This window comes from Apostichopus japonicus, chromosome 3 (genome assembly GCF_037975245.1).
Source record: "Apostichopus japonicus isolate 1M-3 chromosome 3, ASM3797524v1, whole genome shotgun sequence".
Taxonomy (NCBI): domain Eukaryota; kingdom Metazoa; phylum Echinodermata; class Holothuroidea; order Aspidochirotida; family Stichopodidae; genus Apostichopus; species Apostichopus japonicus.
This window is the reverse complement of record NC_092563.1, coordinates 14,555,601-14,581,351: the sequence shown is the minus strand read 5'-3', so window position 1 is coordinate 14,581,351 and position 25,751 is coordinate 14,555,601. Positions and strand designations below refer to the sequence as shown.

Here is a 25,751-nt window from a genome sequence, read left to right as displayed (position 1 = left end):
TCATACGACCAGGGACTGACGAGAGGGGGTTAAGGGGTCGCGGGAGGGGAGTTTGAGGAAATATGGGATAACAATTTATTATCATTTTCATAATACCGTTAGAAAAAAGAAGGCCAACAGAAATGTATCGGTGACATATTTTTCCCAGGGGCCCCACCTGGTTCTCTGCCCTACTGCTATGACCTCTGACCTGAGACATTACCTTTAATCTAACTAATTTTTTTGGGGGGGGTGTGTGCCTTGTACACACGAATAGCAGGCCATGCACTACTAATGTCTGTCTGTTGGAAACAGTTTATGAATTAATTGGTAACCTCATTTTGTCTTCCATATGAAGCGAGATATAAAAAATCCTCTTCTTGAAAATTCTTCTTAGCAACGTTAACCCCGGATGTGATTTGTGCATTCACTTTTATGCAAAATGGAAGACAAATTAAAGATGATAGAATATCACTCCGTTACTAAATTAAGTACACAAAAGTTCACACAACTTTCCGTCAAGTTTATGTCGTTCATATTTTATTAACGTATACTTTTGTTTTTAAGAGAGATCACCCAAGAAAGAACCATCTGGGCACGAATACCAAACAACCAAAACGACTGATTCCCCAGTCCCCTTAGTTTCATCGAGACTGAGACTGCGTGATCATCGTCAGGTGTGTATAACGATTCCCCTCGAAAAGGTAAAGTGTACTATATACATATGATCGTAGCCAAGAGATATATGAAGAAAAAAGATTTATGACCAACAGTGATTCCTTACGACAACAATAATCAAAAATAATATTCAGCAGTTATTTTCTTTAAATTACAAGTAAATTATACTACGTGCTAACATTTTCTTGGACTCGTCGGTTGTCGAGTCCTGACTGGCTCGAGTCCAAGTCTTATTTCTGCACAGCACAGCACAGCTGAATTCGAGTCATGGAAAATGAGACCCGCGAGTCCGGGTGCCGACTCGAGTACCATCACATTAGTGTTAAAAATCTGTTAACGATGATAACTACCAACACATGTTAAGGCTCGGCACACGATATTCGGGTTTCGAGAGACGATTCGCTGCACTTTATCGCACTACTCTGCCAGCCTCATTTGGTTTCGCAAGGTTTATACGCTAAGTCAGGGCTTTGAGTAAGGAATACGGTACGCTTTAATGTTGATACGTTGATAGTATAGGATGACGAACTGAGAATTTATATCTGTGTGTACAGAAGTTGTTCATGTAGCGTCTCTAAGGGCTCAGAACCGTTATGGAAGGGCCAGAGGCGAATGAAGGATTTTATAAGAGGGGAGGGACGGTTGGCCTAGGGTCGTTAAAGCCGACTCCCATATACGGGGAGGGAGTTGAAAAACTTCGTCAAAAGACGTCAAATAGTGGTAGGCCTACAGTATGAGGCAGATTAGGTAACTTAGTTCTAAACGCAAGGGTGTGCAAATAATTACTCTTGATTTGTGTGTTTGAGGTAGAAAGGGGTGTGTACATGATAAACAGTGGTCCAATTCTTCCCCATTGACCATTGCCCTTCCTGCCTTTGCGCACGCCTCCTCAACATAAACACATGCCTAGCCGATTTTAGACACGTTTGGCATATTACTGGAATCTTTGGCTGGCAACCCATTGCGAGAGTTCAAGCAGTGCTATATCCTAAAAATTCCTTGATTTTGACCAGGTACGAACATTTATTGAGATTCCAAAAAGGAAATCTTTCATATTTGAAGTTTATCCTGCTGGGGGTGATCAAAATATCAGTACGATATTCGAATTCTTTGAAAATGGTCAACTAGTGTACTGCGTTGTGAAGGTAACGCTGCCATAGCAACAAATTATGCTTAGCCTAATTTCCTATCCTATGCCGTGTAGGTTAGGCTAAGCTAGAGTAGTAGTAGGACTAAGAGGCCTAGACTAGTACTAAGTTAGACCCAGTCCTAGTACTGTAATTTGTCACACCGTGTTACAGTGTAACATAGTATTGTACCCTGCATGTGGTGAAAGTTGTAACTTGAAGTTGCACTGTAGTTGTAGCATAGGCGTAGGAGCCTAATTTGATTTGCCATGGTAACGACTTGCCCGAAAAATATAACCGAAATTTTTCGCGCGGCCCGCGCGCGTTCAACATGTTATTGTGCATATCATACAGGTATTCATCGGTTATTACATCACATGCCAATAACATACAATCATTCCATTATTATCCTTCCATATTGGTTAAAATTATTGGGGAATTCGTTACAACAAAAATAATCATAATAATATAAGTTTAACCATTGAAAAACACATTGCAAAATATTCTTCTTTCAGTAGGTGCCCGAAAAATTCTCAGCATATTGCCCGAATTTTCACCAAAAATGTGAAAAAAACACAGCAAATTATTCTTTTTTCAGTATGTGCCCGAATAATTCTCAGCATATATATTGCCCGAATTTTCACGAAAAGTTCCTCCTACGCCTAGGAGTTGTAGCATTACTGCCACTTTCAGTGATGTGTTCAAGTCATAGGAGCCCTAAGTTAGTGTAATTACTAAGAAAGTAAGTCACATCTACAGTATGCCTCCTTTATCCAACTCGACAATAGGCCTATACAGGCTATTGGCCAGACCTCAGCTATAGTATATAGGCTAGGCATAAGAGCAAATTTGTGAGTGAGTGTTAACCCACCACCTTTACTACAAAACTTTTATAATCTAACAGTTACCAGCTAGCCTAGCAGTAGTAGTAGCAAAGCGATGATTTTTGCAAATTTGTCAATCTGCTTTGTTGAGTGCATCAAGTTTCCAAAATTGTCAGTCTTTGTTAACAAGTCTGTTTGATCGCAGATTGAGGCATTTCCCCAAATTTGTGAGCTTCGTCAACACAGCTTTGGGGCATTTAATTCTGAAATATATCGGACAGTGACACCACGACCGACTTGCCTAGTCCTACAGTAGTTTGTGTCAATGTCATGGGAGTATGATTGAATGTACATGTCAATTTTTCTTTTTCTTTCTAATGAAGGTTGGGATGGTACTATGATGGACCAAGTATTAATTTGCTGTTCGGATATATGAAGTGCTCCATTCATCACTATGTCTATATTTGCTAGGTAAATATATCTCAGTTTCTATGTTGAACTAATAATACCTCATACTGGAACTCATATTTCATTATACAAACATAAGAAAGTCTGGGTTGTCATTTGGATGGTCAACATATGCACTGAATGATCACCACCGCATGTTTCGTGTAGTAAGGTAAGTTTTTTTTTGTTTTTTTGGTGAAGTCTGACGACTGCGATCATCTCAGTTGGCTGAGTTAGGTAATACTGTGGACAGTGTATCCATGTTAAACGAGTGATATCAATAGGAGAGAAAGAATGTATATAATTGATAGCTTCATTCTTGCCTCATTGCATAACATAATGCGTTCACTTGCATTGTGATCAAGTGGTTAAGGCAGTTGACTGGTGATCTAAGGATTACAGGTTCGAGCCCTGGCCAGATCATTGCGTTGTGTCCTTGGGCAAGGCACTTTAATTCCATTGCCTTTCTTCACCCAGGTGTATAAATGGAGACTTACAAGGTAACTTGTAAATATAGTTGCATGTGCCAATTTGTGGCTGCACCCTATGGGAAGTTCCCCGGGACACACATGGTTGTGGTGCCCCAGGAGAGATTGATTGAATTCCGCACACTTTGGTGTGTAGGTGTGACAAGTTACCAATGACCAAGCCTTTGAACAATTTCTGTTGATTTTGGCGCTATATAAATGTCTTCTGATTGATTGATTGATTGATAAGCTTTAAAGTCAGCAAAACATTTGTGAGATTCTTCCTGCAGAGAATTGCCTATTGTAACACAGATATTGTTTAGTACATAATCAGAGATTAGTATTTCAATGCATATATCTTACTTTTCCTTGCAGTCAAAGACAAGACCAGGAGAAGGATGAATATGCCAAGGAGAGAGAGGTCATGGATGAACTGGATGAGAATGGCTGGGCCCAGATCCACCATTCTGCGTTCCACGGTTTCACCAAATCTGTGGAGAGATTTGTGGCCGCCTCCGAGGATCAACTGGAGTTCCCGACCAACGACCACAACCATATGACTCCCTTGCTGCTGGCAGTGGGGAGCGGCCAATTTGACACAGCCAAGAGGCTGGTGGACCTCGGAGCTGACCTCCGATTTCTGAACCAACTCAACGTGGGCGTGATAGAGCTGGCGGCGCAAAAGGGAGACCTAAGAATGATCAATTACTTTCTCGATATCAATCACAAAGACTGTCCAGTTTGGTCCAGACTGGTCAAATTCGTGGTCTCCGATCAAGACGACAACGCGGAGAGCGCGGGCAGGATGGTCCATGAGCTGACGAAAGGAGAGGGTTCCGATCGGTACTGGGGGGACCTTCTGGCAGTGAACGCAGTCCCAATTCTCCTTAAGGTCATTCAGTCATTGGTTTCCGATAAAGCTAAGTTTTATGCCTTCAGTATTTTACTGAACCTTATTGCCCACGATGAAGTTAAGGAGGAAGTGGTCAAGGCACAAGGGATCCAAACTTCCCTGAAGAAGCTCCAAACGAAAGACAAAGACCTACTCCTAGTCTCCTCGACCCTCCTCTGTCACTTGGCATCCGTGGAGAAATACGTGGACCGACTCGTCGCAGAAGGTGCTATCAATGCCCTCATAAAACTCTGGCAGGACTGTGGGGATATTAAGGTACTCATACAGGCAACTAATGCCCTGTCCTACATCGCTGCCGCTAAGAAGGACTACAAACAGACGGTCGGTACAACCCCTGAATGTTTCCCGGCACTGGTCAAGCTGTTCTCCGAGCACAGATCCAAAGATCTACTGATGGCGCTGACGATGTCGGCCAGCACCGTCGTCAGTCGGGACGAGAGCAACCAGAATGGATTCGCAAACGAGGGCGGCGCCACTGCACTGATAGAACTAGCCAACGATAAGGATGGCGACATTCAGTTAAATGCAATCAAGGGTATCCACATGCTGGCTAAAGACAACCCGCACACGCAGGAGATGATTCTGGAGCAGAACGGAGTCGAGCCTCTACTTCTGCTGTTGAAACGTAGCAGCACTCCGGACACACAGGTCTGTTGTGCCAGTGCACTGTGGGCCCTGGCAGGAGACGACATTGAACGTTGCCGCTACATGGCCAGGGGTATCGGGGTCAACCTTCTCATAGACTTTCTAAACGCGCAGGAGCCCCACGACATTCTGCACTACATCGGTGCGGAAGGCTTGGGCGTTCTGGCCCATGGGCCTCACAACAAGCAGGACGTCATCGCAAGAGCTAATGGGGTGCAACCGTTGGTCCGACTGCTGAGGTCGCCGAAGAAGAACATCGTCCTGAGCGCCATCAGGGCTCTGCGGAACCTCTGTGTCGGCATCGGATACATTCCCCATCACACCAACCAGATGAGCATTCTCTCGGCTAGAGGCATCAGATACCTTGTAGCGTTGATGGTCCACTCGAGAAATGAACTGGTCCGTGTGGAGTCTGCATTGACTCTTGGATGCTGTGCTGTTGGTAAGTATCTTATATCGTTGAGGCATTTAACTTCGCTTCCCATGAGTAAATGACCAGTTGTCTACAGTTTGGATATATATGCAATTGTAGATTCAGATGGAGAGAAAGGGGTTTTCTTTACCCAGAAATGGTTCAGTGTGGGGCCCAGTGCTAAAGAGTTATCAGGATAAGACAGATTAGAGTGCATATATGTTGGTATGTAAGTATTGTCGTTCCGGAATACCCAAAGCAGATCAGTTTGTTGCTACTACGAATTCCATCGATTGGGAAAATTAACTCAGAAGGTCATGTTCATTATAAGCCGTTCATCAAGATTGTAAATAATGAATTACTCAAAAACATATAGAAGTTGATTCTTCGATTCTTGAAGTTGTGACGTTAGATAGATTGTCGTTAACCTAGTTGGATTACAGTTATGATCTTGCTATGATGTCTTACCATAGCTATAACTACCTAGTCTTAATTCTCCCTCTCTCTTCAGACAATAGAATTATTATGCATATCCTGATGAAAGTATATATCATTTGCCCTTCTGTTAAGATGGCCTATCTGATAAGATGTTGAATTTTCCTCTCCAGTCATGGTCATCAACCAATTAACATTTTATCAAAACATGCAAAATATTCTAAAAGTCGTCGCCACTGACGATATTTTCACTTTATTACTCTCTGTTCCGTTTTTTAATTTTTTTTTTATTGCATCTTCAGGTAATACTGATGTGATGACCGAAATCTCAGACAGTCTTGATTTCAACTACATTCATATTTTAAGACTACTCTACTCTAAGGACAGCCTGGTGAGGCTGTTGGCCGGCGGAGCTCTGGCCGCCTTCTCTTACAATAATCTAGGACAGCAGCAGGAGATTGAGGAATCGGGAGGGGTCAGACATCACTGCTTTGTCCCCTTCCTGGAGTCTAGCGACGAATTCTATCGCAGCAACGCCGCCTTTCAGGTGAGTTGAATATCCATGGCTTTGGGTCTGAGAGATTTGCAACAAGAGATTTTAATATAAGCAAGATTCCCTGTGGTCACTTAAAATGAAATGATCGAGATTCAGGGATATTGGAAGGGGAGGTGGAAGGGGGGGGGGGCGTTGGAGGGGTTGCGGAGATTGCAAGGTCAGGGTGCTTCCTAGTTGAGGTTAATTTGTTGATGCTCATTCATTGTCCCCGAAATTTTGCTAGCAAATAATGAGCAACAATTATTTCAAATGTTTCATTGTTAAAACTCTGGCATTAAAACCATGTGGACTTCATACTTTAAAAGTAGAGCACAGGTTATTGTCTTTTAAGAGTACTGTAAGTCTATCAAAGTGAGATGTTTTAGTTGAGTTCTGTTTCCAAGAATTTTTTTTATCTCAAATTTTTTATCTCAACTTCTTTCAGACGTCTGTCCAATCAATTGTTTCATCATTTACTCTGCTTTTCTTTCTATTTCAGTGTATATTAAATGTCTGTTATCGTTTGATGGCATTTCTCGCTCTCATGTAATTTTACAGTATACCTTTTTGTTACTTAAATTTATTGATTCAAAAGAAATTGAATTTGATTTGTGTTTCTTCCGATATGTCTTCGGTATCAATTTTTTGTGAGGTCTTGGGGACCTTGGAGAGAGGTTACTCACTGCTCCTCCCCTCCATCTTTCTTGTTTTTACATCGAGTCTCATCCCCTCCCCCCTTCCCCCCTCTCTTTCTTCCACAGGTGGTGGTCTTGTCTCGGATTATCCCCGACGAAGATCAGGCATCATCGTCAGCCGAGGGTATCAAACTTTTGGTGGATCTCCTTCACCAGTCGAAGAATGACCTCATTCTCGCCCTCACGGCAGATTGCCTAGCTAGAATATGCCATACTAGAGCAGGTATTTAGTTACCCATATGATTTTCAATTAAATAATATTCAGATATTTCCAAAAATGGGAAAGTGCTCAGAAGAAAGTGATTGGTCCACGTTCCATTTTCATACTCGGTGCCAGAAATTAATTGAAATATTATCGAAATTATATTTTTTATCTATTTGTAATTTTATATTTATGGGTGCAATATTCTTTTATGTCACATTCTGGCATCATGCCAACAACTGCTTTTGTTTTTTTTTCATTTGAGCCTGAAAATTTCATTATATACCTTCGAAACATTTTGAGTGAATAAATGCCTGTTATTATAGCCTCTCTGATGATATCGCTGCTCGATTTAATAGATAATAACGATAACATTTATCAAAAACTGATACTCACCTTTTCTTCAGATTATAATATTACAATGTCCAGTGGGTTTAATAAAAGTTTATACACTACATATTCCAACAATATGACACAGTTATGGTTAATCGAGTTGCTTGCTATTAAATTTTCAGCGATATTATCATATTAATAAGGCAGTATGTATCAATAACAGGCACTGTGTATACAAATTCCCCCAGGGAATAATTTACCCAGTAAATAAAAATAAAATTACTGCCAGATGTCCAATTATAAAGATTATGTAGCTACCATGTAACCATAGTAGCAACATAGCATCTGTAGTAGCAACATAGCATAGTAGCGACATAGCATAGTAGCGACATAGCAAACCATAGTACTTTATGAGGGATCAAATTCAGAGTCTACAAAACAATGTCCCAAAATTTGAACACTAAAACAAAACATACCCTGTACTTTGTCACAGTTTCTTCTTTTTGTTGATTGTGTTGTAGAGGTAAGATATCTAATTTTGGGTTAGGTGCTTAATTTCTCTTAGTTAACTGTTTTTACAACCAGCACCAAAAAAAAAAAAAAAAAAAAAATTGATTAAATTCCTCATTAAATTTTTTTCCCCCCCCAGTAGTAAACCCATTATCCTACTTTCCTCTTTTATTTTGACTATCATCAGTCCCTATAAAACTGTTGGTATTTTTCTCTCTCTCTCCGATGTTTATTTTCCGTCCCTACTTTTCTTATTTAGGTATTCCAGCAGCTGTCATATCCGTGGGCGGTATAGATCTACTCTGTAATTTGATGTTGGTCGAGAACGAACAAGTCTCTGGCGCGGCAGCCATCGCCCTGGGCTATCTCAGCTTTAACTTCATGGCTGAGAGGATCCTCCTTAACAAGTGAGATACAGTTTCGACTTGATTGCTTTTTCTCTCGATCCTTTCTAAGCCGACCCAGGTTACATATGGATACTAGAAATTGATACAGCCGTAGGTGATGACTTCTCCGTCAGTTGGCTGTGCATATAAATAGGAGGTTGTCCGGAACGATAAATAGAAGGGATTTGAATGATTGCCTTTTCTTTCTACAGAATGTTCTTTTTTTTTCAACTTTCTTTCTTTAGTATTTTGAGACAGAACAAAAATTAAAATTTCTCAATGTTTGTATGTAGAGTGTAAACAGTTCAAGCTGTATTTTTTTAAATTTCTAAATTTATTATTTTTATTTTTTCTTGGGGGGGGGGGAGGTGGGATTGTGAAACCTTGTACCACTCTGATCAAACCATGTAATATTCCAACAAAATTAGATATCACCTCCTCAATCTAACTACAAGAACTATGTGACGTTATCACGTAAGAAAAACAGGCCACCGCTCTCTATGATAACCATGTTATTAACTAGTTTTTTATTCCGTACAGACAAGCTTGTTCCTCACAAATGTTTTATATGTATGGCTTATTTTTTCATTTACAAACTTTTGTGTGATTTTTCTATGATCAGTCTCGATTATTTTTGATCGACTAAAGTAGTAGTAGATCATTTCTTTTTCTTTGAGCAATCTGCAATACCGCCACCACCAGATTGCAGGCATGTTTCCTGACAACTCAAGAAGAAAACAGCTTTTATCGTTCCCTATTTATTCTGCGTCTTCCTCACATCGCCAGTCACTTTCTTCAACCTTTTTTCTTCACCAATGCTTCACAAATGCTTCACCAATGCTTCTTTTTTTCACCAATGCTTTCTTCGTCAGTTCTATGAGTCCAAACTGGTGCTGTCAGTTGGTAATATATATCATTTTCATGTGATGAAAACAATGTCTCCAGCTCAGAATTGAAAAAGTAGAGGATGATAAAACCTAGTTAACTTATGGAAGTGTTGTATGCCTTAGCTGTTCTTATTTTTTGAAGGGGCGGGCGGGGGGGGGGGTGAGGGATATTTGCCTTATGAAGTAACAAATATTCTTGTGGAATTCAATGTCAGTATTAACACAGATTGGTCAAACTGACAAAATTCTTTTTTTGAGCTCTTGTACTTTTTGTGACAAGAAATGGTAACACAGAGACATAAATATGGTGTTTTCCTCCTCACAGAGGTGCTCCCCCTTTTCGTTTGCCTCAGGGGGGGGGGAGAGGGAATCCCTTTTGAAGAGGGAGCAAATAAGAGGGTGCTTGCAAAAGTGTGTACAGGTTGTCAAAGAGAATTCACAGTATAATTGGTGTTTGTTTGGGTGATACTGCTGAGCTAATAGTAAGATTTTTCTCCATACTTAAGGAGAACTTTTTTTTCTATGTTTTACATATATTCATCTTAATTTTATAGATGTGTTTGATTTTGCTGCCATGTAGAGTTATTTTCTGTATTTTTGATGTTTTATTTTCTGCTTCCCATTCACAGATGCAGGATTGACCCCCTCTTGTACAAACTTCTCAGGCACTACACAGCAAACTACAGAATCTCCAAGTCTTTCATCAAGGAGTACAAACATTACAAGCACATCGGTCTGCCCCCGATAGAGTGAGTTAATCCTCCTCAGACTTGTAAGGGAATCATAATACATTACAATCAAATGCTACATGAACTATCACTTTATGGTTACATTAATGAACATTGTTGTTTTTTTGTTTTGTTAATACATAGCAAACATTACATCATTTTGGGAACAAATGCAGGAAAAATGGCTTTGTCGTCGGATATTGGAAATCTAACCCTCACATTTGCTTCAAAGACAAAGTTTTTTCTTGAGTTAATCTTGATAAATTTTTGATGGTATTTTATTTTAATTATGAATATCCCATAACAATATAATTCATAAGCTGGACTAGCCAGGTTTCATTCAAATTAGGAAGGACAAGTAACAATCTATTTTTTTTTATCTGCCTCTTATAGGTAATTCTTTATATCTTTTATGAAATCTTAAGAAATGAGAGAAAGAATCATGGGTTTAGTGACAGGATTTCAGTGTAAACTCTTTCATTAAATGGAGACAAATCAATGTAAGTCTCAATGCATTGGTTTTGACATGTATAGCAAATGTGACAAAGCTGTTATATCATGTTGCCATGGATTAAAGAGATTAGTTAAATCCTAGATTTTTTATTCTTCTCTCCTTTGCAGTGCTAATCAGAAAACAAGCCTTGTGAGTCAGAAGAACATTCCACTAATTAAGGGACTCAATGGTAAGAACTTTAAAATTTTTGAGGGCTTCTCTGGAAAGCAGTGCTTCTGCACTGAGCAGGACTACCCTCATTAAAGATGACAATAATTAAAAAAAAAAAAAAAAAAAATCTTCAACTGCTTACATTTTTTAAAAAGAAATGTCAACTTTTTTGCATGTTTCTTCTTTTTTTTTAGTTTTCAGAATGATTCAATTTCACACTCTACATATCATCTTTGAAACTTTGAGAAAAATAAGCCAAAAAAAAAACTTACTATCACCAAATTTGTATTGCATTTTGCAGTGAGATAAAGTGAATGTATGATTGCCCAGATAGGTAGATTTTATTGATATTTCTTGATTTAAATAGTTCCTCTCTCACCCCCTCCCACCCCCAACCCCACCCCAATGCCATCCTGGTATCAAACTGTTATACATAAAACATATTTAAAGTTGGTGATCTTTGCTAAATTTGCCAATTATTTGAGAATTCCTTCAGTTTTAATTGATTGTTAGTTTATGATAGATTTCACTATATTTCTGTCCTTTGCATTCTGATAGTCATTGAAGGGTAAGTTTAACAGCTTGTAATTTTAGCACCACCTTTTGATTTCTCTTTGATGCACCCGTTGGACTTCTATGAGTCTCCTCTTTCACCCCTCTATCTATCTTAATTGTAGCCCGCTAAAAGTGAGAGCTTGTCCCTAAATTCATCTGAATTGAGGAGTTGTTACGGCTTGACTCGATTTTTAGGAAACTGAAGCAGTTTCCTTGCATACGTCAACGCCTTTTACCAGCTCGGCCAAATGAGTATTAATACTAAAAAATAAGATTGCGGGTGATCAAAGAATGACACAGTCAACAATTTCTTCAGTTTAACAGTTGGCCAAACTATTAATGAACCCATACTCTCCTCAACAGAGACAATGTTTCTGATTCCAATTTAATCACATTGAAAAAAGCAACTTGAAAAGCTTTTAAAAACATTCAACTTTTGCTTCACGTTTTTCTTGAAAATGAAAATGAAAATGAAACCTTGACTAGTCAAGCTAGTGACCTTCTGAACTGTACATTGTCAATGTAAGTTTAGTTTTCACTAAGCATTAAAATCCATTTTTTGTTCCTGGCTAAAAGCAAAGGAACCTATGTGTTTAGGTTGGCGTGTGTGCGTGTGTGTGTGTAAAGCTTTAGCTTGTATGCACGATAACTCAACAAGGGAATGACCGATCATAACCATACTTAGTGGGTGGGTGGCTCATAGTGAGTAGATGAACCCTATTGATTTTGGTTCTCATATCATGAATATTAATGAGGTCATGGTGTTAAAAGTTAAACATGTCCAAATCGCAATAACTTGGCTACTATAAGTCGGAATTTCGTCAAACTTGGTATGATGATATTGGCAGATAGCCTATACACAAATATACAAATTTATGAGAGGGCAGGGCTTAGCATTACTTTGGTAACAAAAGTTTGTGTGCATGAATTGCTGTTGTTGTATTAGGGCTTTCTTAGAAATTTCCCTATGAATGGAACTAATGAACAGCAGCAAGGAACCATGAAATGTTTTCATTCTGGTTACCTTTCATTCTTCTTCCTGGTGTCAGTCAGGATTGAGCTCTTGACATGACAGAGACAAAAAGAAACATTTGCATCAGTAATGTTGATTTTCATAATTGATGGTTATTCAAATGGTTGATCAGGTGACAAATATTTCCTTGTTTTTTCAAATTTTAATATTTTAATACTCTTTTGTCTTTATTACTTCCTTACACGATTTCTTTAATCTTCTTTGTTTCACAATACAATGTGTCTTTTATTATTGCTGATTTATTGTTATGCCTGTTCCATTTATGTAAGAGGTTTTGTTTGTAAAATTAAATGAATTATTTCCTTTGAATATGCTAGTTTGCATTATTCTTCAGGGACATCCCCCAAGAACAGCAAAACAAATCTGAGCAGAACATGTTTAGTAGTAAAATGTGCTAGATTTGGCTGTTGTTTTAAAGTCTAAAACAAATGTCTGAGCTAGTCCACGAGCATTCTTCATTTCTTGTATAAATTTATCGCTCTATCGATTATTAAATAGGTTAGAGTGATTCAATGATTGATTTATGGATGGATTGATCGATGGACGAATTTTATTCATTCACGGATCAATTTTGAGTGGGGTATGCTGCAACCTATCACTCGACTAAGGCCGTACACAAATTATCAGAATCAATGTCACAATGGGTATTTAGCTCGCTGGGCCTTCCAAGTCAAGTGAGATTTGTATCATGGTGCAAGGTCAGGGCGGTCTGTACATCTATCTGTCTCTCAGTCTGTCTGTCTTTCTGTCTGTCTGTCAGATTGTTTAATGGCTTGTCATTCTTCAGTGCACCGGACAGATGTGAATAACAGTCGGTTGAGTTGTTGCAAACAAGCTGGGGGATTGAATTACATCGATTAATTCCAAGGTCAAGAGAGGTCAAGATGGAGATTTCAACCTGTGTAGTTTTCCTATTAAGAAATATCATAGAGTGACAGTGTATAGTGGCCAGTAGTGTATCATCCCTTTAAGCTGGTTAGAATTGACGTATTTAAAGTTAAACAAATTTGTATGTTTATTCTAATAACATCTTTTGCCCCTTTTCTGTTTTTTCCTTAAAGTTCCTTTTCCCCCCTTATATTGAGGCACTTCACTAATACACTTTAATACACTTAATGTTTGTAATCCAAACTGTAAAAATTTGACTTTAATCCAGAACTGTTATTATTAGGAGTCTGTTACGATTGAATTGTCATACATGGTGATTAATATTACTTGCACAAATTCCAATGTATCGCTAACTATTCAAAATGAATTGCAAAACACAAATATGACAAACTATGGCCAAAAACTGGAACCAAAATCCAATAATGAATGTCGCTGTAATTCCCATCGATTTTACTCTTCCCTTTCTTCAGAACACCGACCGACGATGGCGAACCTCCGCGAGACTGGTCCGACTCCCCGTCCAAGCTCTCCAACGAACCCCCAGGAATCCAGATCATGTGACAGGTTTGGTTCAGTCACCTGACCAGATTTAAAGGGTGTACTATTTTGTTATATCTTCTCAACGTGTGACAGGACAGTAACTTGAATTACCAACTACTGTGATAGCCTTGTTAAATTCCATTTACCTTGTTGCATTTTGTTGTAAACACAGATGAAAAGGATACCATCCCCCCTCTCCCCCCCACGCACCCACCTTCATGATACTGATCCTGTCTGTCTAAATCACGCAATCTTGGTTAATTTTTCACGTAGGCCAGAGAGAGAGAGAGAGAGAGAGGGGGAGAGCATTGTTTGAAGCAACGTGCCAGACAATCGAAATCTCACTATACAGTACCCTAGATTGGGTTTGCTCGGGGTAGTTGCTCAAGCCTAATGGCCCAAGTTCTATTTGCCGGATGAATTGAAAACATTCCCCGGCCGGATTCTGTCATCAGCTACCTATTGAGACCCATTGGTCTATACTAAAATTTTAAGCAGAAAACTATGATTGGCCAAGTAACTTGTGGGGTATATGTGCCACCGGGCCTATCCATTCAAGTGCTCTGTGTAAATGTCTATTAGTAAAGCAATGATGTTTTTTTTTTTTCAGTTATCCATTTTCATGCGAGAAGAAAGAGTCGGGGGGGGGAGGAGCAATAGGTTTAGTCAGGAAGGGAGGTGGAGGGGGGGTAACATACCCCATTTATCTGCTGTAACACTGTATGATCCACCGTGTGACTTAGATTTTAAATGTTTTCTGTCGTTAATTAATTTTTTAATAGTTAAACATTGTGTACAAAGGTGTTTAATTTATATCAGAGTATCCGTCTCAGGAACAAAAGTAGAACAATAAACTTTTATTTTACACAATGTTTGAATTAAAATCTTTATACTTCTCTGTTGTTTGACTTGGTCAGGGAGAGAACCTATTGATTAGGTTCGCAGGTTTTGTGTATATATATAGATATATGATCTGAAAGCTCAGAGTTAAAACTACTATTTTTGAACCAACATGTCAGGTTTAAACTAAAGGTTCTGTGGCAACTTTCCTACTATGATGAGTATACCATCTGAATATGTGATGTTATTTCCTCCTCTGGAAGTGTGGCAATGGTGGGGGGGGGGGAGAGTTATGACTTATGACTATGTTATGACTTCATCCGAGATTAAAGGCATTGAAGACTCGTCGCAAACCGCCTGCGGCCATCTGAAAAAGTTAACTTGCCGTTGCTTGCAAGTGACGTTTTGTTTGTGTCGCTACAAAATGCAGACAGTACAGTAATGAAACGTGATACCTTGTTATCTTTAGCTGGACCTGAGATGTACATCGCTGTATTGTTTGTACACTGTGCTGTGGGTATTGACCGCAGCTGTATATACTGACTGTACACTAGTGTCTAATTACCGACGGTCAACAACAATAAAGGAGTTTACCCCTGTTCGACCTCGCAAGAGGTCCTATGGGGGATAATATTTAAGTTTTGTAGAATAGACAATTTTTTTTTTTTTTTTCTAGGGAAAGTTGTCTATTATTCAAACAGGGAGATGCTGAGAAGTGAAGTATTGTTCGATTAACATTGTTAAGAAGCCATAAATAAACAGGAGGTCGGAACTGAGGAGCCAATTAGGTAGGGATTACTAAAGGGGGAGGAATTTCTAAATAAATGGGATTTAAAGACAGAGCGGTTTCTATTGTTTGGGTCGGAAGTGGTTGCTACTTAGTTGGAGTTTTGGAGTTGTGCTTAGTGTATAAGTACACCTGGAATCTGTATCGTTTGTACACTGTGCTGTGGGTATTGACCGCAGCTGTATGTACTGACTGTACACTAGTGTCTAATTACCGACGGTAGCAATCTGTGTGTGTATTTTCTGAGATCGATGGTGGTGTCTAACACTTCTGTTACACCTCATTCGTTCAGATGTTTCTTTTTGCGCGAGTCTTTACACCCTTTAAGGAAATGCAACTTTCCTTATTTTGTATGGGCTTATGTTTCAAAATGTGATAAGAGAATTGGACAGGGGCATAAGGGATAGGGATACTACTTAGGCTGTGCTTTGAAACCATTGTTTTGTTTGTGGGGGGGGGGAGGCCGGTATCAAATACCCAAAAAACATGACCAACAGCTGGCACATACAAATTTAATATCAGAAGATATTATTCACTTTTCGTTGACTTAAATTTTTTTTGGTACAATTCTTAAAGATCCGTCCTACTAATACTCTCCAAAATGGGGGTGGGGGGTTTCTATTTGGTGCAAGGAGGGCAGATTGCTCCTTGTAACGCTACTGCTTCTTAGGATACAAAACAATTTTGTCAGGTACGTTCTACTTAATGATTTCATTTGTCTTCATTAAAGTTTAAGTAAGTTTAGGTTCAAGAAAATCATGATTACGTGTACATTTGTGGTGCTTTTAAACCTTCTTTTCTAAATTATTTTCACTGGTTGTTAAATCCCAGGGTTTTAATATCCTAATTTTATTGAATGATGTACCACTATTAAATATAAATTCTTTGATATCGCAATTTACACAATTTGTTTGTATTTATTTATTTACTTGTTGCTGCAGGTTACTACTGGTTACTTGCTGCTGGTTACTTGTTTACTTGTTGCTGTTGTTGCAGCAGACGAGAGTTCAGTCGGATGGGAGTGGGGGAGGGCCACTTTGTGTTTAAATGCTGTTCAACCAAGGGCACTTTTAATTACATCTTTTGACAAATTGTGTTTAATAGTGGGATACCTTTGTTCGTTAAAACTTCTTATACTTCCAACCTAAGGGTACTTTTTAATTACAAAAACTGAGAAAGGATATTTTAAAAACCGAGAAGGGAGCAATCCTGAATTTTTCGGGCATTTCACAAAACTGGGGATGCCACCCCACCCCATCCCTCCCCACCCCGACTACGCCGCTACTGTGTTGATGATAACACTTCGTCAACGTCTACAAACTTTGATTCAAATGTAAATCAGGTGTTGCTTACATGAGGTAACTGCCTCTCTAAAACTTGTCCGTTGCATAAGTTTGTCAGCGTCAGCAAGAGACCATAACTTGAATATATTGCCCTCTTTCTCATACTGACGGCTTAAACTTGGTAGTCAGAACAACAATTAACATGGAGGGTCCCATGCAACTTCGTCCACTTTGACACTCCAATGTCAGAACGATAATGTTGTGATCGTAAAATATGATCTTTTATAAAATTCACATAACTGCAGTGGCGTAACTAGGGAGATGGGCAGGGGGAGTGGCCCATCCTCATCACACACACAAAAATGAATAACTCCCATGGTAAATTATTCTGAACGGGCTAATTGTTTTTATGTACGGTGAGGCAGGGGAGAATTCAAGTATGAGGGTGCACGAGGCGCGCCTCTTTTGGTTGTGTTTTTATCAACAACAAAAAACTGAAAAATTGTGAAGCCGTAGATGCATTTAGATGCCCCTTAAAATGAACAAATTTTCCTCAAAGGCGAAGCTACACCCCACCGTTATGATACCCCTGTTGGTTGCGGGTTGTCCATTCCCCCCCCCCCCACCCCAACACCACCTTTTTTTCAATCGCACACAAAAGGGTATTAGCACAACTAATTATAGACCTATGCATATTCTAAATATGCCTCGGAAAGCGCCAATTGGGCTCTAAAAGTTTAATGTTTACTTTGGGAGGACCACCAGACAGTTTTCCTCCCCCAGCCGGCCGGCCCCCTCCCCAAAACATGACAGTCGGCTTCGTTCCAATGGTAAAACAGGGGGTCGTGCCTACATGATGTCAAGGAAAGTCAAATTAATAGCAGCGTTAATTCAACTTGAAAGCCTCTGAATCTTGAGATTGGGACATCAATTTGGTTTTTGCCTCCTTACATCCCCCACAAAGGCTGTCGTCAGGTTTTTTAGCAACAATTTTTATAATTAACGTTACCGGCCGGACAAAAGTACCAAATTTGCCATGGAGTTTCTTTTCGACCTATCTATTGATTTTATCCGTGGAACCCACTTGATCGGCTCCGATTTTGCAAGATGGCGGCCAAAATCCAAGATGGCCGCCAGAAAAAAGGAAATGTCATATATCTGGCTGTAAAAATCGGAGATGAACTAATGAGTGGTCAATTTAATGAAACCGGGCAAGCACCCTGACTATATGTTATGGTTGGTATCTAATTGTGTCACTTTGGCTCAGGAAGCCAACTAGGACTTATTTGGGAACTTTGCGGTGTGATCGACCGTGGATAGACACTGTCGCAAAGCCCGTTATTATATGGGAGTTACGAGTGTCATGTTAGACTGATTACATTGAGTCAACTATATAATAGGGTAACTTGAGGGAAAACCGACCAGATGTGAATACCGACTCATTGGGAGATTTTGTACGATTGTTCATCCTTCATAAACACAACGTCAATTCTGCGAACAACACACGCTAAGTCAGGTCACTAGTCATCTGAGGTATTTAGGTCGTTCTTTTCGAACCTGTACTCCAGAGCTGCTGTTAGCGAGGATCTCCAGGAAGACTTGTTGTCTGGTATAGACAAGTCCCCCCCCCCCCCCGCCCCCTCATAGTAAACACGATAGCTTGGGTTCGAATCTCTCCGTTGGTGAGCTCTGGACAGCGGTAGCAGCGATGAAGAAGGGAAAGTCTCCCGGTCTCGAAGGCCTCCCTGCTGAGTTCTATAGGACCTTCTGGGAGGTTCTCGGTGGGGACTTGAGAGACGTATTCGTTACCTCTTTCCAGTTGAATTACATAAGGCCTAACACAGCGGGTTGGAAATATTGTTCTCCTCCCAAAGTCGGGAGACCCTTTGGACCCGAAGAGGCGTCCAATAACGCTGTCAACTGTGGACTACAAAATCCTGGCCATAGCATTAGGAAATCGCTTAGCGGATGTGATGCCGGATATTGTAGGTCCTCTCCAGACTTGTGCTGTGCGAGGCAAGTGTACCCAACATAACCTCTGGTTGATGAGAGACTTGATCGAGTTTGCTAAAGTTTGTGATTTGCCATGTGCACTGGTCTCCTTGGACCAGGAGAAGGCCTTTGACATGGTAGATCCTTCGGAGTCCTTCGGATTGAACTCAGTGTTTATTCGTTGAGTCTCGTTACTATATAAGGAAGTTTCGAGCATGGTCAATGTTAACGGATTAACCTCTGGTCCCTTCCCGGTTCGAAGGGGATTCCGCCAGGGCTTTCCCCTCTCCCCGTAGTTGTATGTTCTCTTCAGCGAAACGCTCAGTACCTCGCTGGACAGATGCTTGGGTTTTCAACCCTTCAATGTACCGGGTGGGGCTAGAGTTACAAGCGTGCAATATGCCGATGACGTCACTTGTATTGTGTAGGACCTCGCCTCCTTCAAGTCATTATCGCCGAGGTTTTGGCCACCTTCCAAGAGGCTACTGGTGCCAGACTTAACAAGTCCAAGACCAAAAGGCTGAGGTTGGAGCGGCCAATCCCTCGCATTCGATGCTACTTGGTCAGATGTCATGATCAGGGTAAATGGCATCTGGCTAGGTTATGCCCCGGAGGCCACCACTTGGGCCGAGAAGGCTGATCAGGCGGAGGCAAGGCTCGACACATTCAGTCGGAGGTGGCTCTCCCTCCCTGGGAAGGTTACAGTTGTTAATCGTTTTATTCTTCCTCTCCTTTGGTATCCTGGTACGGTGATCGCTGCACCGGATCATGCCTTCGTGAGATTGGAGAGGTTCATTTATTATTTCATTTGGGGAAAGCGCAAACCAAACCTTGTCAAAAGGACCGTTCTGTAAAAGATACCCTTGAGCGGTGGGCTTGGTTTGGTCCACCTTCCATCTAAACTGCGCTTTCTTCTTTGAAAGGTGTTTTCGTTGCGTTGAGAATCCTTCGTTTCCCTTTGCCTTTTTTTTCTGGGTGGGTTTCTTTTTCGCCACCACTGGCCCGGATCCTTTTCCAATAACCGGCCAAAGGCGACACGCCCTTCGGGGGTGTATACTCAGATTGGTGACTCACTTCATAGAATCAAAGAGGAGGGTGGGCCAGATGCCTTGCACATCTGTTTGTCGATGCACTGACATGTTCATCCAAATAGTGTACATCGACTGTGAAATGTCTGGTAAAGAAACATCGTATTGAAACATTGTAGACAGAATTCCCCAATACTTCCATTATGAACTTGAAGGTCAGTGGAAGTGTAAACTTACATTTTGAAGGTCACTTTAAGTGCAGCGGATTGATTTGAACTTACGTAGATGAAAAGAGTGTATTTCATAACCCCAAAAATAGCGAATTTTAAGTTTCAAACTCATTTCATTTTTGTGTTACCTAAATTAAATATCCGCGGGTCCGTTAAAGTCAAGAGGGGAACGAAATGGATGTCGCTATTGAGTTTACACAGTAATTGCTGATTTTTCTTCCTCCATAGGTGAAAAGTTCAAGTTAATGTTTTCTTCAAAGTCAATGAATGCTTGCATCTATATATTCTTCAAAATTCTGTAACTTTTCATTCAAATCAGATTTGCCGTTCTTAAGTGGTAGAGTTTTGAAAATGTAAATTTTGCATTATCCTTTGCTTCCCCCCTCAACGTCACAAAAACATTACGTAATGGTAAATCTGTCTAATTTTCACACTGCATCGACTAAACGTCAGTCTGGTGGTTGGATTTTCAATACTAATCAGAAGGAATCAGAATCTTCAAAGTCAAGTCTACACTTCCACTAACATTTAACAGTGACAACAAGTGCATTTTCTGTTAAATTGGCCGCTATCTTGGAAATGGATGACCCAAGCAACGTGTCATGACCATCATCTGTTTCAGTGACCCCGGAAACACCTGAATTGACCCCTCATTTGTTCATTTCTGATTTTTACAGCCAGATATATGAAATTTCCTTTTTTCTAGACTGGCGGCCATCTTGGATTTTGGCCGCCATCTTGGAAATGGGTTGCCCAAGCAACATGCCATGACCATCATCTGTCTCAGTGAACCTAGGAAACACCTGAATTGACCCCTCATTTGTTCATTTCTGATTTTTACAGCCACATATATGAAATTTCCTTTTTTTCTGGCGGCCATCTTTGATTTTGGCCGCCATCTTGAAAAATCGGACCCAATTAAGTGGGTTCCACGGATAAAATCAATAGATAGGTCGAAAAGAAACTCCATGCCAAATTTGGTACTTTTGTCCAGCGGGTAACGTTAAAGTTGCTAAGCCTACTGGCTACGTGCCTGTTATACCGTTGTGTACAATCAGGAAATAGTTTCATATAGCAACTAATTATTATTAATATTACTGAAGGAGTCAATATAATAAAGAATAGGAGTATATTTCTCGTCTTATCTGACAAGTGGTCCCAACTCCTTTCAACCTGTGACACAGGCGCGTAGCCAAGGGGGGGGGGGTGGGAGCGAAGGGGGAAACCGCCCCCCCCCCCCGTGAGCATATTTTTTTGTATGTTTTTATGATATCGTTAGTAATTTCAAAATAGAAAATGTTTAGTAGATGCATCTTAAAAGGCCTGGGAAGTGCCATTTCCAGCGATCTGGGAGGCTTTTTCGGCCAAAATTTTCTTGTACGCTCGCGCAACTTATGGTGGCGCTACGCTTAGATAGTTTGCAGATCCATAGATACGGCTCTGATAGTTTGCATACAGGTTCACCCCTCCCTTTGAAAATTCCTGGCTACGCGCCTGACCTGTGAACTAGACTATTTTGTTTTGAGTTTATATAGAAAGTGAAGAAACATACGTTTAGCCGGATGGATTTGTTTACCACGTGCTCGATGCTTCGCGTGGCGTTTAGTGATGTTATCGGTTTGTGCGCGTGCATGTAATTCAGTCGTTGGGAATATAAACAGGCCTACGCTCGTTTTTTCCCCTTTCATATCCGTTGCACAATCAGACGAGGTGAACGAAATTAGGACCCGAACGAATTTAGGACTACCTAGTGTAAATGATATTTTGTGAGAAAGTGATGAAATATTAAACGAATAAATTTTGACCATGTGAGTTGGTGACTGTAATGCACCGTCATACTATTGTTCACCGATAGGCTCATACATCAACCGACAATGTTGGTTACCATGGTGTTGAAGGATGACTTTAGGTCTTGGAGAAAAGAGAAGGCTAAGAGAAAGAAGAAAGCAAAATAGTGACGTGTATATGGCTTTTCTTGGTTTCAAGATTTTCAAGCGTTATAATATTCTAAATTTCTGGAGTCATCCTTTAAGGCCGCTAAATTGATGCATGGTGATGTCGGCTCTTCAGTTATAGTTTTAGCCCATTATTTTGTAAATTCTTAACCAAAAGATGTTCTTTAAACTTCATATAAACAGCAGGCCACGTACCTTGGATGACAGTCAACGCCATTTGTCCTTGACAAATTTGTAATACATTTGCAAACATGTTACCTGAGGTCGTTAAAATCTTATGTTTTAATGTTGACGTTTTGGTTGCATTAGAGGGACTGACCTAATAGTCTGCAGTGTTGAACTTAGTAGTCCAGTCACTTTCAGTGATGAGCCTCAGATGTCAGAGAACAACAGAGAATCAATATGATCCAGAGAGAAACATTTCGCTTTTGTTCCACATAATAGTTAAATTCGCGGTACTTGATGTGGGTATAATTATACAGATTGCATATATGAAAGGAAATAAGGGTTGTGCATTGCTACAGTGTGCGACAGTACTGTATTCAACAAGTTTGTCTTGAGTAACGTGTTGAAAGGGCCACTTGAGGCAGAATTTTAGCCTTGATATGTCATAGTTCAAGACAACAGATACAACGAGGGCTGGAAACGAAAGCCATAACTATACTCTGGTTTTCAACATATTCACCTTTAAAATATGCAATTTCTCTGTTATGCTACTTTTAACTTGAATTTGACTCTGACGTCGGCTCCTCGGTGCACGCCCAATGTTAGTACAAAGTTTTGCAAATTCTAATAATTCAACGAAAACATGTTCTTTCACTTCGTGTGAGCAATTGAGAACCCCTGGGTGATATATATATATATATATATATATATATATATTCAACACTATGTGTCCCTTGCCGATTGGTAATGCACAGTAAACATGTTACTGGAGGCCATGGAACTCTTTATGTTTTTACCTTTGAGCCCTTGTGTTGCATCCGAGGAGTTCATCTGTTATGGTCTCTGTGTTAGGCTAAGCACTTTTATTGATGACCCTTAAATGTTTAAAGGATCTTTCCTCAAAAATTAATATTTGTTTAGAAAAGCAACCTGAACTTGCAGCAGTGATTTTCTAATGATCTACAACGCATTATAAAATAATTTTGTGACTTAAGTCATCCCTATAAACTAAATGTTTAGTCGGATAGGAAACAGCTGGGACCAGTGACTGAAGAATGTTAAAATAATAAATCGGAGAACCATAAAAATGTAGCGGACACATCTGCTCATATATGAACAATGGCCAAAATAAACTATAATGTTTTCCTGTGACCTGATTTTGTTCGTTACGTTTCATCATTCTGAAAGTATTATTTCCTTTCTTACATGCAATCTGTATGACATCAGGAAACTTTCTTCGCTTTAAAATTGCCATGAGCAAAAAAATAAATGCCTTTGGCAACATCATTGGTACGTGTGTACATCCAACCAATGTTGGTTAAATATTTGCTAAACTAGACAATTTCGCCTGCGATCAATTTGAACAGCGAAGACTACTATAGGCCTACTGGTTGTGCATACAATGTCGTAGAGTTGCCATTAGGTTAATTGCCACGGGTAATTCTGTCCCTGAAATTGGTTGAATGGATACTACTCAATGTTGGGTAAAATACTTCCCCAACTGAGAGCTCGTTGCAGAGTAAAGGGTGATGCCATCGCTATCAAACCGGGAACGTGGCCGGTTCCATGTTCAGCACTACCTCTCCTGCTGAAATCATATTTGCTCTTTCTTATATAAACTTTGTCGTGAAAACGACTTCCTTGAACATAATTTGTACGCCTTCTTCGCCCAGATACATCATCTTTCTTGCCCAGCTCAGAAGAATTAAAGAATACCGATATCACTACCCTTTGTCATTTATCGTTCGGTTTACAGTTGGAACAACTTGACTTTTGTTGCGCACGATGATGTGTCGAAACCAAAATCTGATCCCGTTTTCATAACGACTATTTTTGTTGCTGTTCAAATTGCGGCTAATTACGGCTAATTGCGGCTAATTACGTACCTAATATATACATTTATTAAACTAGTTTGGTAAACATGTCTGATATCGTATCATTTGATGGACATCATAACCAGCACTACGTCATTCATGCTAATTAGGGATTACGTCATTCTTGTCCCTTTAAGTCTCCGGTTCAGGAAGAAGAGGTTTCTCACACACAGATAGTCTCTTAGCGTGGCAAAAATTATCATTCCACAATGTGGGCCGAACAAAATTTGTTTCTATGCAGGCCCTCAGTGGACGTCTGGGCCAATTGGGCTCCCCTTTCCTCCAGTTAGAGAAACTCCATGGATCTCCATTAAGCCAAGTGTATTCGTCTACAAAGGGGGAAAAAAGAGAAGATTTTTTTTATTAATTATAAATTATTATATATCGACAACATTTTGATCAATGATTTCTAAAGACGGTTGTAAAAACGGTAAAAACATGAAAATGCAAAAAGTGTGGCTATTGATATTTGGCTTTCCAATTCCATTCGTTACGTATACGTTTTATAAGACTGCATAAATCCTACCAAACAAAGGTAGTACTTATGCTCATGGGAGGGGCAACTTTGCAAAGCTTGTTGAGAAATTAAATAAAAAATGTAATTAAAAAAAGTGTCCTTTTGCTTGAAACAACAAACGTATCCTAAAATTTGTAATACAGATAATCCTTTCGGTCGAGACGTCAATTCCTTCTTACTTTGTCACATGTCCCACTGTCCCTTGTGCTTTGTGTCCCTCCCCTCCCCACCCTCTCCCCACCTTCCCCCTCCCCCATACCAGATGAAACCCTCCGTGCAATCAATTCCATTAACCGAAGTACGACTTCATGCATATTCATATCAACTCACCACCGTGCACAACTGCACCGACCCAACACCTCTGGCCGTTCGCTATATCGGAAACAATGGAGTTTTTACTTGGTGTCGATACAGAGGCTAACTCAGCACCATCCTGTTGGCAAACCTCTCTCGCTTCATCAAAGTTCAGCAATTCAATTACTTTTCTGTAACAAACTTCCCCCATCTCAAAATATTCATTCGAACAGCCTTTTCGGTTTTGGAAATAGAAGAGAAAAAATAGGTTGCGTTATTATTTTACTAGGTGATTAAATCTAACATAGGTCATAATTTATGTGACGTGTTTACCCCCCCCCCCCCCGTCTCCGAATACCATACCTATAGGCCTCTCCTTGCCCTGTCTCATATTGTGCTCGTTATCAGGGGCGCAACCAACTATACTTCTTGGGGGTCCTCCAGAATAAAATCAGAACGGGGAGTCACCTCCCCCTTCCTTAACTGACAGACATAATATTACAAACCTTCGAAGTGTGTAGCAAATAATATATAACCTGCATTTGCTGCACAAACTAAACAGTAAAAAAAAGTGTCACCGTTTGTTTCAAAGTTACAAAATAACACACCATTTTGCATTTAGGCGCCACAATACCAGATATTCTCAGAGGGAAGGGGGCTGGGGGAGGAACACCGGTACCCTCAAAATCCACCCCTGGACGCCTGAATATATAATATCCCCGCCTTCCCAGTACAAAAACTTTCGTTTTACCCCCTGCTCTTGATTCCATATTCTCCCACCAGGAAGAAATACTTCCTTTATCACCCCGTCCTACATTCATTTGTCACGTTCGCCTCTGAATTGGAAACGCGTTATGATGAAAGCACACTCCCCTACAAGCACGGGGTACATTTTTCTTGGAG

The 25,751-nt window shown here is 40.1% G+C and overlaps 2 protein-coding genes across 4 annotated transcripts; one reads left to right on the top strand and one right to left on the bottom strand.

Annotated features, from left to right (window-relative positions):
- The first annotated feature begins 1,526 nt into the window (after positions 1–1,526).
- Positions 1,527–16,424, top strand: LOC139964305 (ankyrin and armadillo repeat-containing protein-like). 3 transcript variants are annotated; one of them, XM_071965816.1, is made up of 9 exons: positions 1,527–1,670; positions 2,992–3,079; positions 3,898–5,522; positions 6,230–6,474; positions 7,224–7,380; positions 8,462–8,609; positions 10,105–10,224; positions 10,825–10,886; positions 13,814–16,424. In XM_071965816.1, the coding sequence occupies exons 2-9, from the start codon at positions 3,063–3,065 to the stop codon at positions 13,924–13,926; spliced, it is 2,487 nt and encodes an 828-aa protein (XP_071821917.1). In that variant the 5' UTR covers positions 1,527–1,670; positions 2,992–3,062; the 3' UTR covers positions 13,927–16,424. The 3 variants fall into 3 exon arrangements, with proteins under 3 accessions (XP_071821917.1, XP_071821909.1, XP_071821926.1); XM_071965808.1 differs by having other exon boundaries at positions 1,603–1,802; XM_071965825.1 differs by lacking the exon at positions 13,814–16,424 and adding an exon at positions 11,426–11,454 and having other exon boundaries at positions 1,603–1,802.
- A 5,574-nt stretch (positions 16,425–21,998) lies between these two features.
- Positions 21,999–25,750, bottom strand: LOC139964300 (lectin-like). The gene is made up of 3 exons (XM_071965796.1): positions 25,600–25,750; positions 24,885–25,082; positions 21,999–24,366 (listed from the first exon to the last, which is right to left on the bottom strand). Exons 1-3 carry the CDS (start codon positions 25,667–25,669, stop codon positions 24,170–24,172), a joined length of 465 nt encoding a protein of 154 aa, XP_071821897.1. The 5' UTR covers positions 25,670–25,750; the 3' UTR covers positions 21,999–24,169.
- Between the last annotated feature and the right edge of the window lies 1 nt (position 25,751).

Excerpts from the sequence above, each read along its gene's own strand:
- LOC139964305 (XM_071965816.1), top strand. Across the intron at positions 5,523-6,229 it reads TCTTGGATGCTGTGCTGTTG|GTAATACTGATGTGATGACC; the intron begins GTAAGTATCTTA and ends TTGCATCTTCAG. Across the intron at positions 10,225-10,824 it reads ATCGGTCTGCCCCCGATAGA|TGCTAATCAGAAAACAAGCC; the intron begins GTGAGTTAATCC and ends TCTCCTTTGCAG.
- LOC139964300 (XM_071965796.1), bottom strand. The coding sequence starts at position 25,669 with ATGAATGTAGGACGGGGTGATAAAGGAAGTATTTCTTCCTGGTGGGAG. Across the intron at positions 25,083-25,599 it reads TATGGAATCAAGAGCAGGGG|GCTGTTCGAATGAATATTTT; the intron begins GTAAAACGAAAG and ends AAAACCGAAAAG. Across the intron at positions 24,367-24,884 it reads CGGTGCAGTTGTGCACGGTG|ACGAATACACTTGGCTTAAT; the intron begins GTGAGTTGATAT and ends CCCCCTTTGTAG.